Source organism: Artibeus jamaicensis, unplaced genomic scaffold (genome assembly GCF_021234435.1).
Source record: "Artibeus jamaicensis isolate MK-2021 breed Jamaican fruit bat unplaced genomic scaffold, CSHL_Jam_final scaffold_537, whole genome shotgun sequence".
In the NCBI taxonomy this organism is placed as follows: domain Eukaryota; kingdom Metazoa; phylum Chordata; class Mammalia; order Chiroptera; family Phyllostomidae; genus Artibeus; species Artibeus jamaicensis.
Window position 1 is genome coordinate 3,605,743 of NW_026522047.1, and position 21,145 is coordinate 3,626,887.

General features: G+C 60.2%; 1 protein-coding gene across 1 annotated transcript in view; it reads left to right on the forward strand.

The window, feature by feature from the left end:
- SYNPO2 (synaptopodin 2) overlaps positions 1-21,145 on the forward strand; it is an 85,444-nt gene that overhangs the window by 39,504 nt on the left and 24,795 nt on the right. Inside the window, exons 2-3 of the mRNA XM_037129872.2 lie at positions 14,407-14,558; positions 18,224-18,984. Coding sequence (XP_036985767.2) covers positions 14,407-14,558; positions 18,224-18,984 — 913 coding nt within the window. The remainder of the gene's footprint in view (positions 1-14,406; positions 14,559-18,223; positions 18,985-21,145) is intronic.

The following is a 21,145-nucleotide window of genomic DNA, read 5'->3' on the forward strand; positions in this document are numbered from 1 at the left end:
GGGGCCTCGCCCTTCTCCCCTGCCTGCTCTGGCCCCACACCCTGGAGCGTGCCACAGTCAGCCTGGTCCTCGGGCACCTGTGCAGGGTTCCTCTCCCCTCCACACATTCTGCACCCTTAGGTACTGCTTTTCCCTTCATAAGGTTTCAGGAAGTGGTTTCAAAGGGTCCTGGGTCCTGCAGACCCTGGGAAGCTCCATGGGTGGCCTCTTGGCGTCATCACCGGGGCTGCCACAGACACAAACAAGTACAAAGCTGGGCAGGGACCCTTGTGGTCAGGGAGCCTCCCGCGATGGCCGCAGACCACCTGCTGTGGAGGTGCCCAGTGCCTCCTGAAACGCAGGCTCTTGGGCCCCAGACATGGGCTGGGCTGTGTGTAGTGAGAGCAAACCCCCCAGGGACCCTGGCTTTCCTGGGGCGGAGCAGGACTGGGGGTCTCAGGGGCAGGGGACCCTGCGGTTCCTCTACCAGCTCTGCTGTGCGCTCAGCGCCATCGGCTGCCGCCAGCCCTTCCACCCTGTGCCTGGCTGTGCCTCGTGCTCCTAGACCTGGCCTGCCCTCCGTGTCCCCTTTCAGGAGGTGACAGCTGAGCTGTCAGGCTCTGAGTCCTGCAGAGGCTGGTGCTGGCGGCTCCCACTTGGGCAGGGGCCTCTGACTTCAGCAGTCACCTCCTATCCTTTTCTCTCACTCTCCTTCCCTGTGGCCTCACAGTTCCGGGCCGGGGGGCTGGGGCAGGGGGGTGTCCCTGTGCTGCAGATGAGGGAGGTTCCCGAGGCAGGAACAGCCGAGCCCTGCCTTCGCCTCTGACACACGAACAGAGTCCCTGCAAAGCCCCCTTCCCCAGCACGATGTTCCCGGTGTGCATTTTGTCCATTAGTAAGTCAATCAGCCAATTGACAAGCGTTTACTGGGTGAGGAGGTGCTCATGAGTGACTTACTCAACAAGTGCCAGCTGGGCCTGGCTCGTCAGAACCCAGTGCCGCGACCTGACCTCATCTCTGACCTGGGATCTAATTCTGTGCCGTGCCGTCCACCCCTGTGGCTGGCCAGCTCCCTGAGCTTCACTCCACAGGGACTGGTACCATTTACGTAATTCCACAGCCCTCAGAAAGCTCAGCTGGGCCAGGCTGGGCCGCCAAGCCCTGACCAGCTGTTGGGGACTCTGAGCTGGACCCCAGGCTCTGACAACGTCCTGTTTCCCTCGGTCTTCATGGGACTCACAGGAGAAATTCGCAGACACGCGCCCTGAGTGGGAGGTGCCTCCCCCGCCCCCTGCACACTCAGCCCCCGCCATCCACACAGCAGGAAACCCCTTTCCCGGGCCAAGACCCCGGTCGGCACCCAGCCGCAGCCCAGACCCCACCCTGCTGTCCAGACGGGCCGCAGACAGCGGGACCGGGTGCAGGCTGAGTTCGCCGACACGTCTCCGTCCGCTCTGCAGCGGTCCCCGTGGAGCCCCGTGAACGCAAGGCCGGCCTCCTCTCTCCTGCCGGTTCCCTTCTCTGCGAGCCGGAGCCGGCAAAGCGGGTCCGACGCGTGCGCAGACCCCCACTCGGCCTGGGGTCTCTGGGCCACGAGCTCCCGTAGGTTGTCACACGATCTGCCAGGCCTGTCAGATCGGGAAAACCGGAATCCAGCATCGCTGGTTCCCTGCAGGGGGACAGCGTCTGAACAGAGCCACCCTGGGTGACACCCGAAAAACCCTGCCTTCTTCCTTTCTCGGATTTTATGTGAGTTAGACACTAGCTCGAAAACTTGATTCTGATTTCAGTCTTGATGGTACCAAGGCCTCGATGGGCCACAGCACAGACCCCCTGGCCTGAGAGGTGGTGACGGGCACACGCGGCCACCTCCGCCCTCCCCGTCCCACGGTGGGGCACCGCAGCCGGCGGGGGGTCCCTCCCAAGAGGCATTTGGCCAGTCCCTCCACCTCCAGGTCATCCCCACGCCGTCTCAGGGTGGGGCTGCTTGGGCCCCTCCTGTCGGCCTCTCATCCAGTCCTGACCGACACCCCAACTGGGTCTTGGCCCCCAGGAAGCAGAGCGCTGCTCAGCACACTGTTGACAGCGCCCCGGAAGCTTCCAGCAGCTGCTCTGTCGACGGCCCTGTCCAGGCCAGAGAGTGCCCGTGGGTTGCTGCTGTCCGTTTGCGTGGCCCGAAAGTGCTCTGGGTCCCACGCGCTCCCCCTGCTGCAGGTGAAACTGAACAGACACGCCGAGCTCACTGCGGAGAAGCAAGCAGACGTGGAAAAGGTTCATTGACTGGGTCAGGTTCACGAAGGGAGTTAGCGAAGGCAGAATAAACCTCAAACGGAGGTCCAAGAATTTCCTCCCAGGGCTGTAAGAAAACCTGTGTTCTTTGGAATGTAGACTGTGCCACCCCAACGGCAGGAGGACCTGAATGGCGTGCTCTTCATTCATTAGGGCTTCACTCTGGTTTAAAGGTGATGTCACTTCAGTTATTCTTTATTTCACTTATCAAAGTGCCTAATATGCACCAGAATCATGGCTTCGAGGCCCTTTTCTTCAGTTGATAGTTAACAGTTCATCTGAGTGGAGCAGGAAGGAAGTCACTGTTTAAATACAGTAGCTGGCTACGCCTGTGTTCCACTTCTGGTTTTTAATATTCGTCTTTTTGTTCACTTAGCGCATATGTGGTTGTTAAGATGCTTTTTCTGTGTTCTTCACAGCAACATGTAAAGTGTATGTCATCATCGTGACTCTACAAAGCAGGGAAACGACTCAGAACAGTTAGGTGTGCGAGGTAGTTACCATGGTGCCTGACATGTGCCACCCTCTCAGTAAACAGCAGCTGCAATGGCTGTGGCCCGAGGCCCACACAAGCCACTCAGTGGGACAACTTGAGTTAAAGCTCAAGTACAGCAGAAGGCTTCCTTGCTGACCTGGGCCGGCACCAGACTTTGGAAGTGCGCCTGAGGCCCTGGGGCCAGCCCAGCCACCTGCAGCTTTCCTGTTCACAGCGGACGGGTGGTCTGGCATCCGAGCCCCCGGGCCTGGTGCGCACCCCAGAGGCCAGGGCTGCCTGCACCCGCCCACTGCCATCCCCCTCTGCTTGGTTCCCTCTGCTTCCCTGGCAGACAAGGGCCAGGGTCTCACCTGCCCGCTCACCGCTGCATCCCTCCTGCTGCCTGAATGCTCAGGGGAGGGACTTCTTACTCTCCAAGATCAAGCAGAGAAGGGACTTCCCGGCAGGAGGCCCTCCCCCATTGTAGGCGGCTGTCACCCCCAGCACCTCTGCCAGGTCCCTGCTGCGGTCCCAGTGGCACTTGGCATCTAGGACCTGGGAGGCCACCTCCGGACCACAGTCAGGCAGGGGGAGGCTGGCCCCGAGACGCAGTCCCACCGCCCCTGCGGAGTCTGCTGGACTTGACACCACGGCTCCCACGCACGGGCCCGCGTCGTCCTCCGGAGCAGAGCCTCACTTCTGTTGCTTCCTTCGCCCCGTGGAGCGCGCCGCCCGACGGCCCACGTTCGCCTCTGCCTCAGAGAGCACCTCACGGCGGGGTTCGGGGGGCTTCCTGGAGGTGGTGGCTGGGTGCCTAAGCCGCATCCCAGACCCGCAGCCAGCCCTTCATCCCTGCCACCTGAGTCCCAGACGCTGCGCCCACTCGGCCTCGCCTGCCCCATGGGGTGTGGTCATCTTCATGGTCAGTGACACACCGCAGAGGCACGGCCACAAGGACACGCCTTGTCAAGTGGAGCGTGACCCGTTCTCCTTTATTTGTAGCTGAAGTCACAGCTGACAGTGCCCATCGTCAGTGCACAAGAGGCGCCCATGACTCCCTCGGGTCCTTCTGGGAAATCAAAAATAGCGAATGCTCTGTCTTTAGATGCTTCCGGGCTTGTGAGGCACCAGGACCACAGAGAGGACACTCAGACAGTGGTACAAACAAGGGTGGGGCCACACGCCAACCTGAGTCACAGGGAGGCCTGGCTCTGAGCCCCGCCATGGCCCCTGCCATGCCCAGCTGTCTCCGCACATGCACATGCCGTTCACGGCCCACAGCTGATGGTCTCCCCTCGAGCTGCGGGCACAGGGTCGCCCAGGCGTGGTCAGGACCCAGGCCGGATGCTTTCAACCTGTTCCCAGCCTCCCAGGACGTGCCGCCAGCCCACGCAGCCTGTGCGCAGCCTGGACCAGGCTCAGCCCTCTCAGCCACCCCCCTCAGGTGTAGACACGAGACTGCCCCGGTCACCCCATGGTCCCAGGGCTCCAAGTGTACTTCCAGAGTCTGCTGCTGGCCCTGGTCAGTGGCCCTTATTTTGTGTGACCACCTTGTTTTTCTTTTTAAAACGAGGAAAGGAACTACAAGCCCCGCTGCTCACCAGCCGATCGTTCCTCTGGAGAAGTGCTCCTCAAGGCGGACCCTTCTGTCGCAGTCCGGAGACCCCAGGACTGAAGTGATTAGACAGAGGTTGGGGACAGAGAGTAGGCGACGGGCCGGAGCGCATGGTCTTCTTGGCCTCTGCAGAGAAGTTTGATTCTCCGCCCCTGACATTAGCCAAGAAAGAGCCGAGGACAAGGAGGGACGAGCCAGGCTGAGTGAGGGGAGAGCATTCTAGGTGGGACAACACGTGCGGTGGCCCGGCAGCAGGGAGCGGCCTGGCTGAGCAGGGGAGAGAAGGGTGGAGTAGAAAGGAGCCGGTGGCATTTAGGGACAGTCTGCAGGAAGGGATACAGGGAGCGCGTCCCAGAGTGAGCAGAGTGTGCAGGGTGTGGCCGGCTGTACCGGGCTGAGGGTGGAGCGGGTGGGGGAGTTTGGGGGCAGTTTCGTTCGTCAGGGAGCCCTGCCCTGCTGAAGCCCCAGGCTTCTGAGCAGGGTGTGGAGAGACTGGAGGAGAAGTGGGGGAAGGGCTACGTGGGGCCACGGTGGGAGGCCCCACTCCAGACCACGGTCCTGAGGCTGACCGGTGTGCCCCTGTATTCGGGACGGCGTCTGGCTCTCCGGGGAGGCCTCTGCTGCAGTCACCGCCCCCACTGCAGGCTGCCTTCCGACTCGCGGTTCTGTCCCAGCAGAGAGCTGTGCCTTTTGTCCGAGTCGTGGGCCCTGCGGACCAGGGGACCCTGTCCGTGACACCTGAACTGCCTGGGGAACGAGGCAGATGCCAGAAACCCACACCTTTACCAGAGCCCGGGCTGCAGCGACAGCCAGGGGCCCAGGGTCTCTGGACGCACTAGGTGCTCACCTGCTGCACCTGGGGGGCCAGCCTGGTGTGGGGCCCCCTGAGCATCTCCTGGGGACAGCCCAGCGAGGCCTCGGGGTGGAGCCCAAGGCAAGAGGAGCCAAAGGAGGCAGCACCCAGAGTGTTAGGCCTGTGGTTGGTTTAGCTCCGAAGGAAGAGGAGACTCGCCCTGTGTGGACTTTGTGCCCATGAGCACTTGCTCGTTGGCTCGGCTCACACGGGACTAGGAGGGTCCGCGTGTGAGTTGGTGGCTAAGGTCGTCTTCAGCGCTGTCGAGGGGCTGTGCACCGAGCACCTCGTCATGGAGGGGGAGGCAAGGTGTTTTGTGCAAAGGTGAAGCTAGTTCCGTGGCATGTGTGGATCGTGTGACCACATGCATGACAGGCAATGGCGTGTCATTAACGTGAACGAGGCGGACATCACCTGCATTGACAATGCTGGACGGTAGAGCCGCGCCCTTTGTTGATGGTTTCTGGCTATTTGGTTTTGTCTGTTGTTTTCTCATCCACAGGTGCAGTAAGACCACCGGGTGGGAGGCATGGTCACTGGAGACCCTTTGATGAAATGTGCTTAACCGAGTAACCACAGACCCGCGCCCGGTCACTTCCTTCTTTTGCTCTTGTCACTGGCTGATAAAGTGCGCAGACACGCGTGTCCTTCCGATGTGCTCCCTCTGCTCGTTCTCTCCCTGGGGAGGGGGCAAGGTTCTGCTCCCCTCGGTCTCAGCCCTGTGGCACCCGGTGGCATGGCCACTCCAGCGGGGGCCCCAGGGCCACCCGGGAACTCCGTCTGCAAAGCTCTTTATACGGATGCCGTCGTCGTGAACAGCATCACTCCTTGAAACACGGGGCTCGCACAGATGCCCCAGCCGGTGCCGGAAGGTGGACGGAAATGGATATCCTGGCGTGGCTCCAGGCGCCGGGTTCGCCCAGCTCGCAGGCCAGGCAGCGGCCGCTCCCTGCAGCTCACCGTGCGCCTTTCCCGGCCACGGCCGTTCCCACACCGCGCTCCTGTTGCTGCAGCAGCCTGAGGGGCCTCTGCCGCTGAGCAGACAAGACACTGAGGCTCCACGGCTCAGTGTGTGCCCACAGTAACACAGCCAGCGAGCAGAGGGTGAGGGGCTGGGAGTGGCCGATGGTGGCACCGCGTGTCACCGTGGCCTTTGACGCCGGGGCCAGACCCTCCGGGTTCGAGTCTTTGCTGAGCCAACTGACGGCAGATGCCAGCAAGAGCAGCCGGAGGGACTCGCTCTACGTGCGAGGCCGCTGGTCGGCACCGTGGGCCTCGGGAGGACGCAGGTGCTAGTGTGCGAAAGGCACCTAGGAGAGCGGGGAGGCAGGCAGGCGCTGCCTCGCCTGCACGGGCGCTGATCCATTCGTGGTGCAGCACCCCACACCCTGCGGTCAGCGAGCCCCGCTGCCCCGCCCACCTGTTCAGCCCGTCCCTCGACTCCTCCCTGTTCCCACGTGTCCACGGTACTGCCCGTGTCCCTTGGTCCCAGGTCGTCCCTTCAGTTTGAGTGCTCTGGTCTTCTGGGCGAGCTTCCATTTTCCCGAGTCCAGTTCAGATGTCACCTCCCCGGGATGTCACCTCCCAGCGAGGCCCAGCTCCCCCTTCTGGGACACCTGCACTCCTCACGCCGTTTACTCCTGCTCGGTCACGCCTGTTGCTCCTGTGTCCTGTCTGTTGCCCCCGAGAGCCTGGCGGTCCCAGTGCGCTCACCTCCACACTGACACTGAGAAGCAGCGATGGACTAAACCAAGTAGAACAGCGTGCTCGCTCGCCTGCTCCATGGAGAGTGAGCTTCTGCGTAGGAAAAGCAAACCCAGTGCGAGGCGTGGGCTCCGCCCTGCGGGGGGTCCACAAGTGTCCCTCTGTGGCTCTGACAGGGATTGGGAAGGAGGGACGCTGAGCGGGCGAGGTTCCCCTGACGCCTGAGTGAGGTCTCTGGCGGGGGGCTGACCTGGCCAGGTTCGCCTCCTCTGGGCCACACCCTCCATCACGCAGATTCTGAGCCAGTGCTGTGGCCGCCGAAGCAGGACCCCCATCCGGGCCCAGGAGCCTGCTCCCTGGAGACGGAGGCGGGGCTCTTCAGAGAGAGGTGGGAACCCACCCGCAAGAGCACTGAGCGCCACTATGTCCTGGGAGCCAGCCATGCTGACGCCCCGAGAACCCTGGTGGCTGTCGGAAGCTGGGTCCACGTGCGGGACCGGAACAGCATGTGTGAGCTGGACATTCGGCTGCAGGGGGCCTGCCGCCCACCTGTGCACGGGGGCGCCTGTTCTGTGTGGGATGAGCCCTCAGCCCAGGCACCTGCTCCTGTGGGCAGTACTTTTATGGGCACCCTGTCGGGCGTTCTCCTGATTTCCATTTCTGGACAACCCCTTGGAGAGATACATCCTCTTTCAGAGCAGTGGTGCTGCCCAGCTGGCTGCTTCAGCCGACGCAGCCCACCCATCTGCAGCCGTCTGCGGAGCTCCTGCTGCCTGGCTCGGAGGTGGCACTCGGCGCAGCCCTGCCCCCCCACCCATCCCCAAGGCCTGCCAAGGCCGGGGGTGGAGGGGGGGGGGGGGGCAGGCCTGACCTGGCTCTGCCTCGTGGGTCTGGGGTCGTCCGGCCCGGGCCGACTGGCCATGCTCGCCACACACGGTCTCCTGTGAGAGCGGATGTCAGTCACTGAGGGAGGATCACGAGGTCCGAACATGGCCCTGAATACACACAAGGGCCCCAGCGCCCAGCCTCGCCGGCTGGTCGTGCTCTGGACTCGGCCACCTGTGTGCTGCTCAGAGGTATGAGCTCGGCAGGCTGCTCTCGGATGCAGCAGGGGTGACTCGTGCTGCTGCGGCCGCCCAGTGGGAAGTCCCTTTTGAAGGCAAGATATTCCTTCCCTTTTTTGGTGGCCTGACAAAAGACAAGCACGCTACCTTGGGCATTTTAGATATTAGCTTCTGTGTTTGGAAATGAGACGATTGTTCAAGAAAACTTCTAGAAATTGTGATTCTTGCTTCGCGGCCACCAGGGGACTTCAGAAAACAGAAGTTTAAACAGGCAAACAAGCTCAGGTGTCCGTTAGTCGGCATCCTCTGAAATGTCCATCCTGCAGAGGAGGTGCTCTGGGTGGGGTCGGGGTCCTGGGGCTGGGTCCCTGGCCCGAGACCCTGACCGGGTCCCAGCCACCCGGGTCCCAGCCCTCCCCACACAGGGAGCCGAGGGCGGGATGTACCTAGTTTGTTCCGTCTCTCAGCCTCACAGCCCCGGCCACCTGTGGCTTTTCCTCTGACCAGTGGGGCAGAGCCTGAGACCTTTCACTCCTCCCCCCCCCAGCACGTAGCAGAGTCTTGTAAGGGGACAGATAACTGCAGAAACGACAGGTGCAGTGACATGCTGGTTGCGTCCTGAGCGCGTGGCCTCCAGTGAGCTGTGCCCCTCTGAGTCTCAGAGACTCGGTTTCGTCCTCTGCAAAATGGGCGCAGAGGCCTTGCCCCTCCTGGTTGCTGAGAGGGTCGGAAGGAGTGTGTGTGTGGCAGTGGTGCGCAGAGCCGTTGTCACGACTGCGTCACCACATCGGGTAACAGGAGGTTAGAAGTGCCCCTGTCTCTGGGAAGACACAGGTCAGGAGCGGAGGCTTCATGGTGTCCGATCGTTAAAACGTGAGTTATGAAGCGCTGGACTCGTAACGAGCGCACAGCCTGCACATCTCTGTGTGGCAGAGGGTGGGGGCTCAGGGGGCAGGCCTCAGGGAGCCTGTCTGCTCTGGGCTCTGGGGGCAGATGGGGGACCCTTGGCACGTAGGGCAGCCTCCAAACAGAGAAGTTTTCTCCCGTCCGTGACCGTCTCCTGGCTCTGGCCGTGGCCCCGGGTCTTCTGGAGGCTTGAGGCCTCGTGTCCCCCACCACTGTGTTCTGGCTCCTCTGCTTCCTCCAGAGGAGCCAGCCGGGAGCTTCGAGGTGCAGTCGACGGGCCAGGTGCCCACAGCGTGACGAGAGCTGGAGGAGCCCCTCCCATCTCTCCAAGCAGGTGGCAAGGTTTGGTGACTTAATGAGGGGACAAGGAGCAAGAGGCCAACACCCAGAGAGTCTGGAAGAAAGAATGTCAGAGAAGGTCATTCCTAGTTCAACCTCTCTCTGCTTGTCACATGCCCTGGCTCTTGGGCATGCACCCTGAGTTAGGGCCATGCCACCACCTCCTGCCCCGGTGGCCGTGGGAGCAGAGCTGGGCTGCGTGGGGAACAGGAGATGGCAGAGACACAGACACGGGACGCAGCCCCGGGTCGCCACCCTGCTCCGCCCAGCAGCCAGGCTCGCAGCTGCTCCCCTGGCCCGGCGCCCCTCTGGGCGCTGCAGGGCGGGGCAGAAATGCCGGCAGGGCAGCGATGCGGTGGCCTCTACCGCAGGGCCGTATTCTGGGCCAGTGACCTCATCGCCACAGCAGTTGCCAGGGCTGGGTTCCAGGGGAAAGGGGACGCTGTGGAGGGGGAGGGGAAGCAAAGAGCAGCAGGTCGGACAAGTGGACACAGGTGTGCACTCTTCAGAACCGGAGCCCGGGGGTCAGTGCCTCCGGTCGCCTCCCCCACTCTGGCCCTCCCCCCACTGCTGCTGAGACTTCATTCCAGCAAGTCTCTGAGCACAGCACTCCAACATCAGGCCTCCTCCCCCTCCCCCGGGTCAGTAGGGCTCAGGGAGGGCCTGGGACTGTCATTGCGCCGCCACCCGCTGGAGTGTCTGAGTCCCCATTGGCTCTCCGCCCTCATGCGCCCCAGTCAAGAGGTCAGAAGTCACTACCGTTGAGTGGCAGGTGCCCCTGAGGGGGTGTCGTTAACCTGTGTAGTGAGGGGGGCCCTGGGCATCTGCAGTGTCCTGGCCCGCGGCCCCCTCTTTACAGTTAAGGGGAGGATGGGTCAGCTGACTGGGAAGGAGCCCAGGGGGGGAGACAGGCAAGTGTGCCCTCCCTTGCAAACCCTCCGCAGCCCTTTACGTGAAATGCTCACACATCTGTGTGTTTCCACACCAGCTGCCAGCATAGCACGGGCACCGGGGTGGAGACAGCACCTTCCTGCACTCCTCACCTGGGCACGCCCTGCTCACCCAGGAGCGGGGCAGGTGGCTGACCTTGGCCGTGCACCTGGCCCCCAAGTTCTAACAGGATCTCGAGGGTCTTGCCCCGTTAGACTGTCAAGGTGAAGGGAGGGCTTGTGCAGAGCAGTGAGCAGCCCCCAGCTGCGTGGTGGGGCAGGGTGGGGGCTGGAGTTCCGAGACCCCCCAAAGGAGCGTGCTGGCTGTTTCCTCTTTGCTTTCTGTACGGTGCTTGTGGTGTTTTGTTTCACCGCCAATATGAGGAGCCCGTTCCTTTCAGAGGGAGACAGACCCAGCACTGCTGGGCTCGCCTTCGCCAACTGTCTGTAAAGCAGGACAGTCAGTCCTTGTCTCAAGAAATGAGTGTTTTTGTCCTTTAAAAGCATAGTTCCCGTAGGTTACTGTGCAGTTTGTTTGCGTGACATCAAACGCTTCTGCACCACCTTTTACTCATCACGGCAGCCTAGTATATTTATCCTTCATGTGACTTCTCCGTTTCCTGCAAGCACCAGGAGACGCCGTGTTCTGCACGGCTGACTTGATTAACGCGGAGATCGGTTTCCGTATGAGACAAGCCCTTGGCAATTCCACTGCCTGGCTCCAGGGTTACGTAACGACAGAGGAAGTTGAAAAGTCACTGTGTTTGGTCTCACATGAAAGTCAAGAATGAATGGAAACCCCCTGTCTTCAGCATGCTCAGTAGGGGGCCATCCGGAGGGCGAAGGTCATTGGCGGGGAAACCAGGGGCCGAACGTGCGGGGAGCTTGCACCCTGCATCTGGCCCGGGTGCCTGTGCGCGGCACTCGGAGGAGGCTCTCGGGCGGCTGCAAGCTACACAGATGTCCTTCCAGGGCTGGTCGGTCGCCTGCAGGGTCTGCTTGGAGGTGGAGTGTGGCCACAGGTGCCCCACGCCAGCGTCCCAGCATGTCCACCGCTTCCCGTCCGGGACATCTGGGCTCTGCAGCGCCCTCGTTTTCAGAGCAGTGACAGTTATGCATGTCTCCTTCAACTGTACATGTGTTTTCAATGAGTTCTTTTCAAGTTTTTTTCATGTGCTGTCTAAGTGTTTGTGAAAGCCGGCCTGGCGTGCAGAAGCCTGTGCCGCCCTCCCAGCACGCTGCAGCAGGGGCTCCGGCCGCCCGAGGCCCTCTGCAGGGGCCCCGCAAGTTCCCAGGAAGGACGGCGAGCAGAGAATTCCATTCCATATTTGAACTTGCTCGCCCGGCCTCACAGTGCCTGCGCTTTGGAACAGCCCGTGGCAGGCAGCTGCATCACGGCACAGTTCTGACTGCAGGCCTGACAGCCTGTGCATTCCTGAGGGTGCGGGCGAGGGGTGGGCCGGCCCGTCCAAGTGTCCAAGTCCGTTCTTCCCTCCGGGGAGCGGCCCAGGGTTGCTACCAGGAATGCTTTCTACTTTTATGGCTCAGGACACAGACAGTCACCCAAAAGGAGGACTCCCGCTCAGTGTCTGGGAGTGTTCTCATGACCAGAGCAGAGATGTTGGGTCTTCAACCCGAACTCAGCATGGCCACGGCCTCCTGAGCTTGGGGGAGGTTCTGAGGGTGGAGCACCTGAAGACCCCGTGTCTGCCTGCATGGGCCCCGCGGCCCGGCAGGGGGGTGCCACCCGCATCCCTCCCCTCCTGCACCAGGCAGTACTCCTGTGAGAAAAGCCTCGCTTCCCCTCTGGAGTCACCTGCTCTCCTCGTGGACAGCTGTGCACGAGGGTGATCATCTCCCATCATCCCTTGTGAGCTCCTCAGGAGCTCTCATTTCTCTCGTGTCGGTTTCCTAGTTCGCTTCCTGCGTTCACGTTCCTGGACTTCCTTCACCGCCCTCACGTGTCACCGCCCTGGGCCCTGCCTGCGTCCTTGCAGACGGTGACCCCCCCCCACCAGGCATCCATTCCCACGAGGCTCCCCTGTCTGGCCTGAAGGACCCGCCTCCGCCTGCCCCTCGTCTCTGCGTCTGCGATGTAGCTGCCTCCTTGTTGACCTTCTGCGTCTGCCCCTGGTCCCGCCACTCAGTCCCGGTCAGGGCGCCTCGGCGGGATGCAGAAACCCCTGCAGTACTTTGGTCAGAAGGGGACTTGGTGAGCACTGGGGAGTCTCTCGAAAGGGGATGTCACGGTGGGGACCTCTGACAACACGCAGCCCTGGCTGCCCAGGGGACTGGCGCCATTGGTGGCCACAGTCAGTACACCCCAGCCAGCGCCGGATCTCGGGCGTCCCCCTCAGCTGTGACCAGGGGTCAACAAGCTGCCAGTGGCCCTGCTGCATCCAGAGTGAATGTCCCCGAGGTCGGCACCAGCTGGAGCCTGAGTGACGTGGAGGGGCGGGGGCCAGGCACAGGCCCCCCAGCACAGGTCCCCCTGTGGCCACACGCACGCCCCCTTCAGTCCCCTTCAGAGGAGGCACCTCGGGACCTCACTCTGTTCTCCCAGTCGCCACCAGCTGCCCCTTCGTACGGTGGTATTTCCCTGAACCTCACTGATGGTCTGAAGTCTCTGCCCTTTCAAAGGTGATTTTAGTTTTGGGAAAATTCAGAAGCCACAGGTGCCAAATCTGGGCTGTAGGGGCTGAGCCACCTGGGAGATGGGACGTTTCCCTGAAGAAATGCACGATGTGTGACACATGAGCAGGCTGTCCTGATGAACCTGCCACTCACCAGCCGCCCACAGCTGCCGCCTTGTGAATTCGATGCGGACTGATTGCTCTACTCAGTCACTTTGAATGCAACGGCCACACAGTGCACATGCTCACTCAGTGGCGTCTCCCACCCCCACTGACTAGTGCAGTGAAGTCGTCATTGTTCACACATGCGCATTCCAGTCCACTCTCCTTGGCTGCCAGGTCACATCCATGTCACGCAAACTGTTCTTGTTACACTAGCAATGGCTGGGCTTTTTCTGGACAGACCTCGTATTTGTATTATTATCTTTGCAGGGAAATGTAATACATGTGCCCGTCCCCTCTGTCTTTCGGTTATGAAGTGTGTACATGCTGAGGAGAAAGATGAAACACTGTCTTCCACGTGGTGAAATAATGCCAGGCGTCTGGATAAAAACTGCGAATAAATCCGCACATGTTCAAGGGTCTTGTGACGAAGGACCCACGTTTGGACTCTTTCTCTTCACCTGGCATGTTCCTTTCGTGTGTGTGTGGGGGGGGGAGCCCCACGTAGTCCCCCACCGTCCCTGCAGAGCACGCCCAGGAGCTGGCTGTGCCCGCGGCACCCAGGCCTTCTGTGTCATGTCCACGCCAGCCGCCAGGGCCGGCCCAGACCACTGGCTCCGCTCCACCTTTGGGGCTGGTGTCCTCTCCCTGAGGACGGGCGGTTTGGGCCCCCGCCACGGGTGGCCTCGGTCGGATGTGACTGGAGGACAAACTCACAGGAGTCTTGTCAGCACTAGTGACATCAGTGTCCGGACTTACTCTCCTGTTCACAACCAAGAACACGTCCACACCCTGGCCAGGCAGCTCCGTTGGTTGGGGCGCCCTCCTGGCGTGTCGCTCGACGGCCGGTCGGGCACGGACGGCCGTCAGCCAGCGGCTGCATCAGTGAGCGGAATCACCGGTCGGCGTTTCTCCCTCTGCCTCTTTCTCCTCTCCACCCTCTCTCTGAAACCAATAAGTCAAGTTTTTACACAACAATATTTTGAGAAGTTCTGCGTTTTTACTGTGGGACAGCTCGTACCCACCTGCCTTCGTGGTGCAATGGGCTTGCACAGTTTATTTGACGGGAGACCTCGCTGTCCCCCCGGGGCCAGACTGCACAGCGAGGCGACTGGACTGTTTTCATAGTGTTTTCAGCGTGAACACACTTCGAACACGTCTTCCCAGTCCTCTCGGGTCTTTCTCTCTTGTGCGATCAGCGCTGTAGAGTGGACGTCCTCTCCTTCCCTGTCTGTGTACAAGGACGTGAATTCAGAGTGGACATCCTGGTGGATGCTGCACTGGGTGGGGGGGCATGTTTAAGTTGGTCTCACAGATGCACAGGCTGACACAGAATCGGGGATGACGCTGTGGCTTTTAGATCCACCTGCCTCTCCCAAACACAGGTTTCTCGGGGATGGTGGCCTGGTGTGGACAAGGGCCAGGACAGTGACCGTTGCCTCCCTCTCGTCCCCTCAGATCCGAAGCCAGAGCAAAGCATCAGGGGCCGGGCTGCGCGAGGGCGATGAAGTGGTCTCCATCAACGGGCACCCCTGCGCGGGCCTCTCCCACCCCCAGGTGGTCGAGCTCATGGAGAGCGTCTCGGACTCGCTGCACCTGCTGGTCAAACGGTACAGTGCGTGGGCGGGGCACCTGCGTCCTCTGGAGGCTGTGGGGCGGGGGGCAGGCGGGGGAAGCTGGGTGCTCTGTGGAGGGTCAGTGTAGCTGCACAGAAAAACCTCCGTGTTGGAAAAGGGACCATTTGATCCACTGCTTTTCCTGGTTGATGGGAAATTAACTCGGAAATCTTTGTTTCAAGAACTCAATTGAAAATCTTAAGTTACCTACAACTACTTCTTTAGAAAGCCCAGCCTGTTGAACATAATTGAATCCTTCCGGGCCAAGGTTTCTGGTGGGTCAGGATCAGAGGCTTTTAATTCCCAGGTTGCAGGTGAATTTGAATGTTTATATGTTAGACCACTCCACTGGACACTAATTTTTTAGTAGAAAGAAAACGCCCAGGAGAAGGGAAAGAACAGCAAAAAACCTAGAAGCAGCCAGACCCTGTGGTCAGGGCCCCCGGGAAAGCCCGCACTTGGGTCTGGACAAGAGGAGCCGTCAGAGTCAAGGTTTTCGGCCGCCCTTGCGAATCACTTGTCAATCTGATCTCCCCACATCCACCCGAGCACTCACCACTTAAAAATGCAGAAGTTTCAACCTAAAAAGGAAAGACAGGAACAAGGGCAGTGAAGAGAAGCCCGCAGCATCCGTGTTTCCACTGCGTGCAGAGCACAGTGCAGCCAACGGCCTCCTGGGGGCCTGGCCAGCGCAGCGTAAGGCCTGCTGGCAGGAAGGCTCCGGCCGGCATGGCGCTGTGGCATGGGGGTCCTCTCCCAGAACCTGCAAGCCCTCCAGGGGTCACCTGACTCTGCAGGGAGCAGCCCACAGCAGGGCCCCCCATGTCACTCAGTACAGTTCTGTTTCTCTACAAACGCAGCCTCTCCACGGCCAGAATCCTGGGAAAATAAATGAAACCAGCTGTATTCTTAGCACCTCCCATCCAGATATTTACCCTCCGAGCCCAGCATCTGCACCCTCAGGACCCTGCCTCTTTACCAGGCTGCCACTTGCCACCAGGAAGGGCACAGCAAGCCGAGGCTGCGTGGCTCTGAGCGGCAGCACACCTGTCTTCCAGAGGGTTCAGTCGGTCTAATCACAGCCAGGCTGGAAGTCCCTTCCCTGACCTGCTCCCCCTTCAGGGTCCACGTGAGCTGTGAGGCAGGTTCTGGGAGCACAGTGTGGTCGGACACCCCTCCTCGCTCCAGTCGGGCCACCGTGGCTGTCCCTGGGAAACCCGGGCGGGGCAGGCAGCCAGAGCTGAGTTGGAGGGACTTGCTCACGGCCAGAAACCAGGGGCTGTTTCCCTGCTGCTTTAACAGATGGGACTGTGATCGCTGCCTTCTCTCTTCAGAATTCTGGCTTCACCAAATAATTGATGATATTGAAAATAGAACCTCAAATTAGTACCTACCAAAAGGCAGTCAGCACATCATCACCATCATCACGGTCACTCCATCACCATCGTCCCCTCCACTCTGGTGTCTGAGTGTGGTGTCCTGGGGTTAGACCCTCCCCCTCTCCCAGAACTGTCCTCCGGGGCCCAGCGCTGGCTCCTCCTGGCCGGCTGCCCGCAGGTAGCTAGGTCAGGCTCTCTGGAAACACCCTGTGGTCATTAGGTCTCTATTATCACCAGTGCCATTAAACCGAGATATTTTTAAGGTAAGTAATTATGTGCTGGGAGAAGGAAATTTATCTCTACCCTTCTAGGTTCTTCTGGCTGGTCTAAGAACGGTGTTGACATGAGACAGATGGACAGGAAAAATGACCAAGTTTGACCATGTTTGTGTGTACGAGGGCCATCAGGACTGCGGCACCAGGGCACGGTGGCCCGTACATCGCCTCGGGCTATGGAGACAGAATTTCAGCGGGAGGAAGGACCGAGTGTGTGCTGGGCTGGAAGGAGTTGGTGGGGACACAGAGGAGGAGATGGGGACCCAGGGGAGAGCCTGCACTCCGGGCTCTGCAGCACCCCCCACCGCCCCACCGCCCCACGGCCCCACGCGGTGCCCTGGGGAGCCCTCTCTGCTGGTAGCTCTGTTCCGGGAACAACATTCTGTCTCAGTTCTAGGCAGTTGGCTGGAGGCCCGAGGTTCTTCCTCAATCTTTTGTTTCTCAAAAATAAAATAATCCTCCCGCCAGAGAGACACCAGTTGAGCAGTCAAATCTTGCTTCCCTGCGTCTGACACACAAGTTGTGGAACTGAGCGCCCGTGCAGACCGCGTGGAAGTGAACATTTTAAGGGATAAAGCTTTCCCTCGAGGGCTTTCGTGGTTTTACCACCTGAGTCCACTTTACTTCGGCCACCAGGAAGCGTTAGCGTCCGCCTGGCCTGGCCGCCGTGTGCCGTCCCTGAGGCTGGCGTGGGTTCCGCCCCCGGGCCCCCTGCCCAGGCCCTTCCCACGCACCGGTCTGCCCCCCGGGACCTCATTTCTGATGTGAGACAGACCCGATGTGCTGTCCTGGGGTTTTCCCTGTATCATACTTGGTTTTTTTAATTCCCAGGTCGAGGTTTACATGCTTAGAGAAAGCTGCATTTCATTTTATTGTTTTAGTTTCATTTTGCTAAGTGTAGTCAAAAGCCAAATTATGACTCTGAAACTGTACGACCACGGAAATCCTGAGGTAAATCCTCGTGAGTCGACAAGAAGGAGGACCCCGTCCTCCCAGGGAGGCTCCTGCATTAGTCCAGGCCGTGTTGAGGGAGGGAGAGGCAGGCAGAGGGGAGAGTGTTGCTCCTTCAAGAAAACAAAAAGGGGGAAAAAAGAAGCCTTACGAACTCGAGGCCCAAGGCCTCGGCTGCAGCTGTGGGGTGAGGCCGGCCCTGAAAGCGGGAGAATCTAATTTAGAGTTTTAGCACAGAGGTGTTCCACCCTGGGATCGACCCCACTCCTTGCAGACCCAGATTCGCAAACCCCGATGGGGACGCCAAGGTCAAAATCAAGGCACTGTGGCGGGGAGACCAGGGCTCCTCGGCTGCAAGGCAGAGGGTAGTTGGACCGCAGAGGCCTTCTGAGGACGGTACTCCCAGGGACGGGTTCACGGGGAGCAGGGACCCGGCATAAACAGCCCGCGACACGGTGCCCAGGAGGGGCTCCCAGACACCAGGCTGCCGAGTGGGGCGCTGCGCGTGACTAAGCACACCCACTGGGGCCCCAGGACGGCCGTGTCTCGCCCTCTCTGGGAGGCCCAGCCTCCAGTGGGGTCGCCCGAGCGGCCGGTGCATCAGCACCGCCCTGAGGCTGCGGGGCGGCCCGTGTGGCTTCACAGTGTCCAGACCTGAACTTGGCCCGCAAGACAGGGAAATGCTGCGTCGTATTTTAACAAACACGGCTCTTTGGAAACAACCAAGTAGTTATAAATAAAGAGCATCCATGTGGCAGGAACCTGTCCTTTTAAAAACATAAAAGCTGAATTTAGGATGGATTTAGGTTTTATCATCTCTTGTAATCATTGTTCCTTGGCTTTAAAGAAAAAACTATCTGGAAGATCTATAAATAACCATAGAAACGTGTCACCCCTTGTGTTCTCGGATGGGCTGCGGCCACACTTGCGGGGCAGCCCAGAGACCGACCGCGCCTCGTACCAGCCCCTGGGAGGGCGTCAGGGAGGGCGTCGGAGAGGGCTGGGCAGGCGCGGTGCCCACAGTAACTGTCTGCAATGCTTTTTCTGTGTGCAGAGCTGCCAGTGGGGTAACCGAGACTCTGATCCCTGAAACTGAGGCCAGAACCCAGCAGCACCCCCCTCAGGAGGGGCACGTGGAAAGCACCACCCTGCAGATCCGGCCGGCCCCACCGGGCCAGGACAGGGAGCCCTGCATTGTCCCCGTTGAGAGTGGAGCCCGCCTCGCCGAGGACCAAGGAAGCAAAAAAGAAGAAAGTGGCCTGAGCCGCCCTGTGTCTCCCCGAGTACCTGCCGCCCCGGAAGGACACCCCGAGGAGGAGCCGGCCTGGCCGGGCCCTGTGCTGGAGCTGCAGCTGTCCCTGTCACGGGAGGGGCCCTCGGGCACGGGCGTCCCCGTGGTGGCTCTCCTGGGGGCTGAAACGTCTCAGCGTCCTGACCCAGACCCTGACTTAGACTGTGGCGGGGTCGCCCACATAAACTCAGTCCCCTCCAGCGAGAAGGGGGCCCCTCCTCTGAGGTCCAGCAAGATCGTCCAGATCCGCAGCAGCCAGGAGCTGCGAGTGACCCCTGGGAGGGAGGCGGGGGCCGCGGGGCCTCCCCGAGTGGAAGTGATCTTGGACTGCGCTGACAGGCAGCAGACGGAAGGGTGCAGGCTGCCGGCAGCAGCAGGGGGTGTGGACTCCCCGGGGGGAGGGGGGCGGTCGGAAGCACCTCCTTCTCTGGTGGCCTTGGCCATCTCGTCAGAGGAGCCGGGGGCAGAGCCGCGCTGCGGCAGGGACCACAGCCGACCGCACAAGCACAGAGCGCGCCACGCACGTGAGTCCTGCGGGGGCGCGAGGGGCTGGGGGCCTGGGCGTCCCGCTGCTGCTCCCCACACAGCTCTCTCTGCACTAGATTTTTTCTTGTGTCTTTCATCGGCTCTTTAAAAAAATTTGATGCACAAAATAACAAACACGAAACGGGGTTCAAAACTAATTTCTGAGTCGGAAGCAGCCAGTTTGTGGTAGAGTCCGAGTCTCATTCCCCCAGGGCACGGGCAGTGGTGAAGACAACGGCGCTGTTACTGTTGCCTTTTGGGTTAGTCTCAGAGGGTTGTCGTGTTTTGTGTTAAAGCAGCATACGGGAGTCTGCGAAGGAACGTGGGCTCCGAGGTGCAGCGCCAGGCGCTGCCGAGCCCACACCCAGAGCAGTCCGTCTGTGAGGTGCGGGCCCCCGAGGACCCCGGGGCGGACCCTCGTCCTGAGCCTGACCGCTGTGCAGCGTGATGACGCCCGCAGAAGCGGTTGACGGACAAGGGCATGTGGCATCCCGGCGGCTACATGATCCTGCCCAGGCTGCAAGTCCCCGGCGCGCTGCTGAGGGTTTCATCTGCCTCTGGACACCCGAGCCCGTCTCCAGGGCCCCGCGGAGGCATTTAAATGTCCCCACGCAGAAAGTGCCTCTGAATCCAAGGCTCTTTCTTCCCAGGGGTCTGTTTCCCTGGGGGAGGTTAGGGGAAGAAGAGTGGGGGTGGGAATGGCAGCTAGTTTCGGGGGTTTTGCTATTTTCTTTCCCCCACACGGTTTGGAGTGTCATTGGAGGAAGTAGAGGCTGGTGGGCAAAGGCGCTCAGGCGTCTGAGCGGTAATGAACTTGGTCACACGGAGCAGTAAACCGAGTCTTCCAACCTGCGGTCATTCCCGTCAGCTCGTATTTTTAGCCCGGGTGCTCGCGACCACGCTGGCCGGTGCCGAGCACAGCCTTGCAGGTGCAGACCTCACAGGTGTGCGAGGGCAGGTCCACGTGCCTGACACGTCGGCAGCGCCGTTGTGGCAAGTGTGCAGCAGTGACTGTCACTTTGGCAGTGAGAGTGTCGCACCTCCGAACAGAGCGTGTGTGGGGATGGCCACACACCTTGTCACTTTCTCTTAGTGAAATGTCACAGCCAGTGAATGTCTGTGACTTTGTTATAAAACTAGTTAGTATGGTTCCACTCTTCAAAACTCAGTCACTAAGTCGGACTTTATAGAACCAAAAGAGCAGATTTTCAATCGTAAAATACTCAAGAGCATCTTCTGAAATCTGCACTGAGCCGTTTTGAGTTCATCCGTGAATCACACTCACTGTCGTTGAGCTCGACCGGGTTAGTCGATGCTGTACATTAGCTCACTGTCAGTGTCTTCTTGTAACAACAGTGCTGGCGTTTCAAATTCAGATTTTTATTTTAAAACTGTCAAACTCTTGCTTTAAATGGTTTCATTTCAGTGTCAGCTCTTACCCACAGTTCAAAGGGTCACTAGTCATATTATTTTTAAGTTTTGCCAAGATTTACAGTCACTCCCACTGCAGCTGAAGGGGACTCACGTCTCTGAAGTAGCGGCGCGTCCGGACTTGTCTGGACGGCGCTGCGGCTCGTGTTTCCTGCGTCCCCGGTGACCCCCTCCAGTCACTGTCCCTTCAGTTTTCCGAATTTCTACTGATCCCCTCTCCACACATGGAAAGGCTTTGGGGGGAAGACAAAGTCGGGGAAAAAAAACGAGAAAACTTGAATATTGAAAGTCATCATGTTAAAACATGAAGCTAAATGACATTTTTGCCCCCTCCCTGCCCCAACGTTTTAAAAACTCTTGGAAATAGCTTTGTATTGACATTTGGTTTTTAAATGTGGAAGCGCTAAGGAGTACCTTGACTTGTTTCCGGAGAATATTGCCCTTAAATGGTCTCCTTCGCTTCTGGTCGCCCCCTGGTAACCAAGATCACCAGGCACCACTCCCTGTGGAAGCAGGGGCCCCACCCAGAGGCAGATGGCGGGACAGGTGTGCACCCAGCAGGCAGGAGCGTCTTCTCAGGAGCACCAGGGCCAGCGCGGGTGGTGTGCAGGGGCCCTGGTGGGGGGAAGCTGCCGGGCTCCAGCAGGGAGCCCCCGGTGTCCCTGGTGGGGGTGGCGTCCCCGCCCGGCCTGCGCCGCCGCTCAGTGTGGCTCTGTCCTTCCCCGCCCA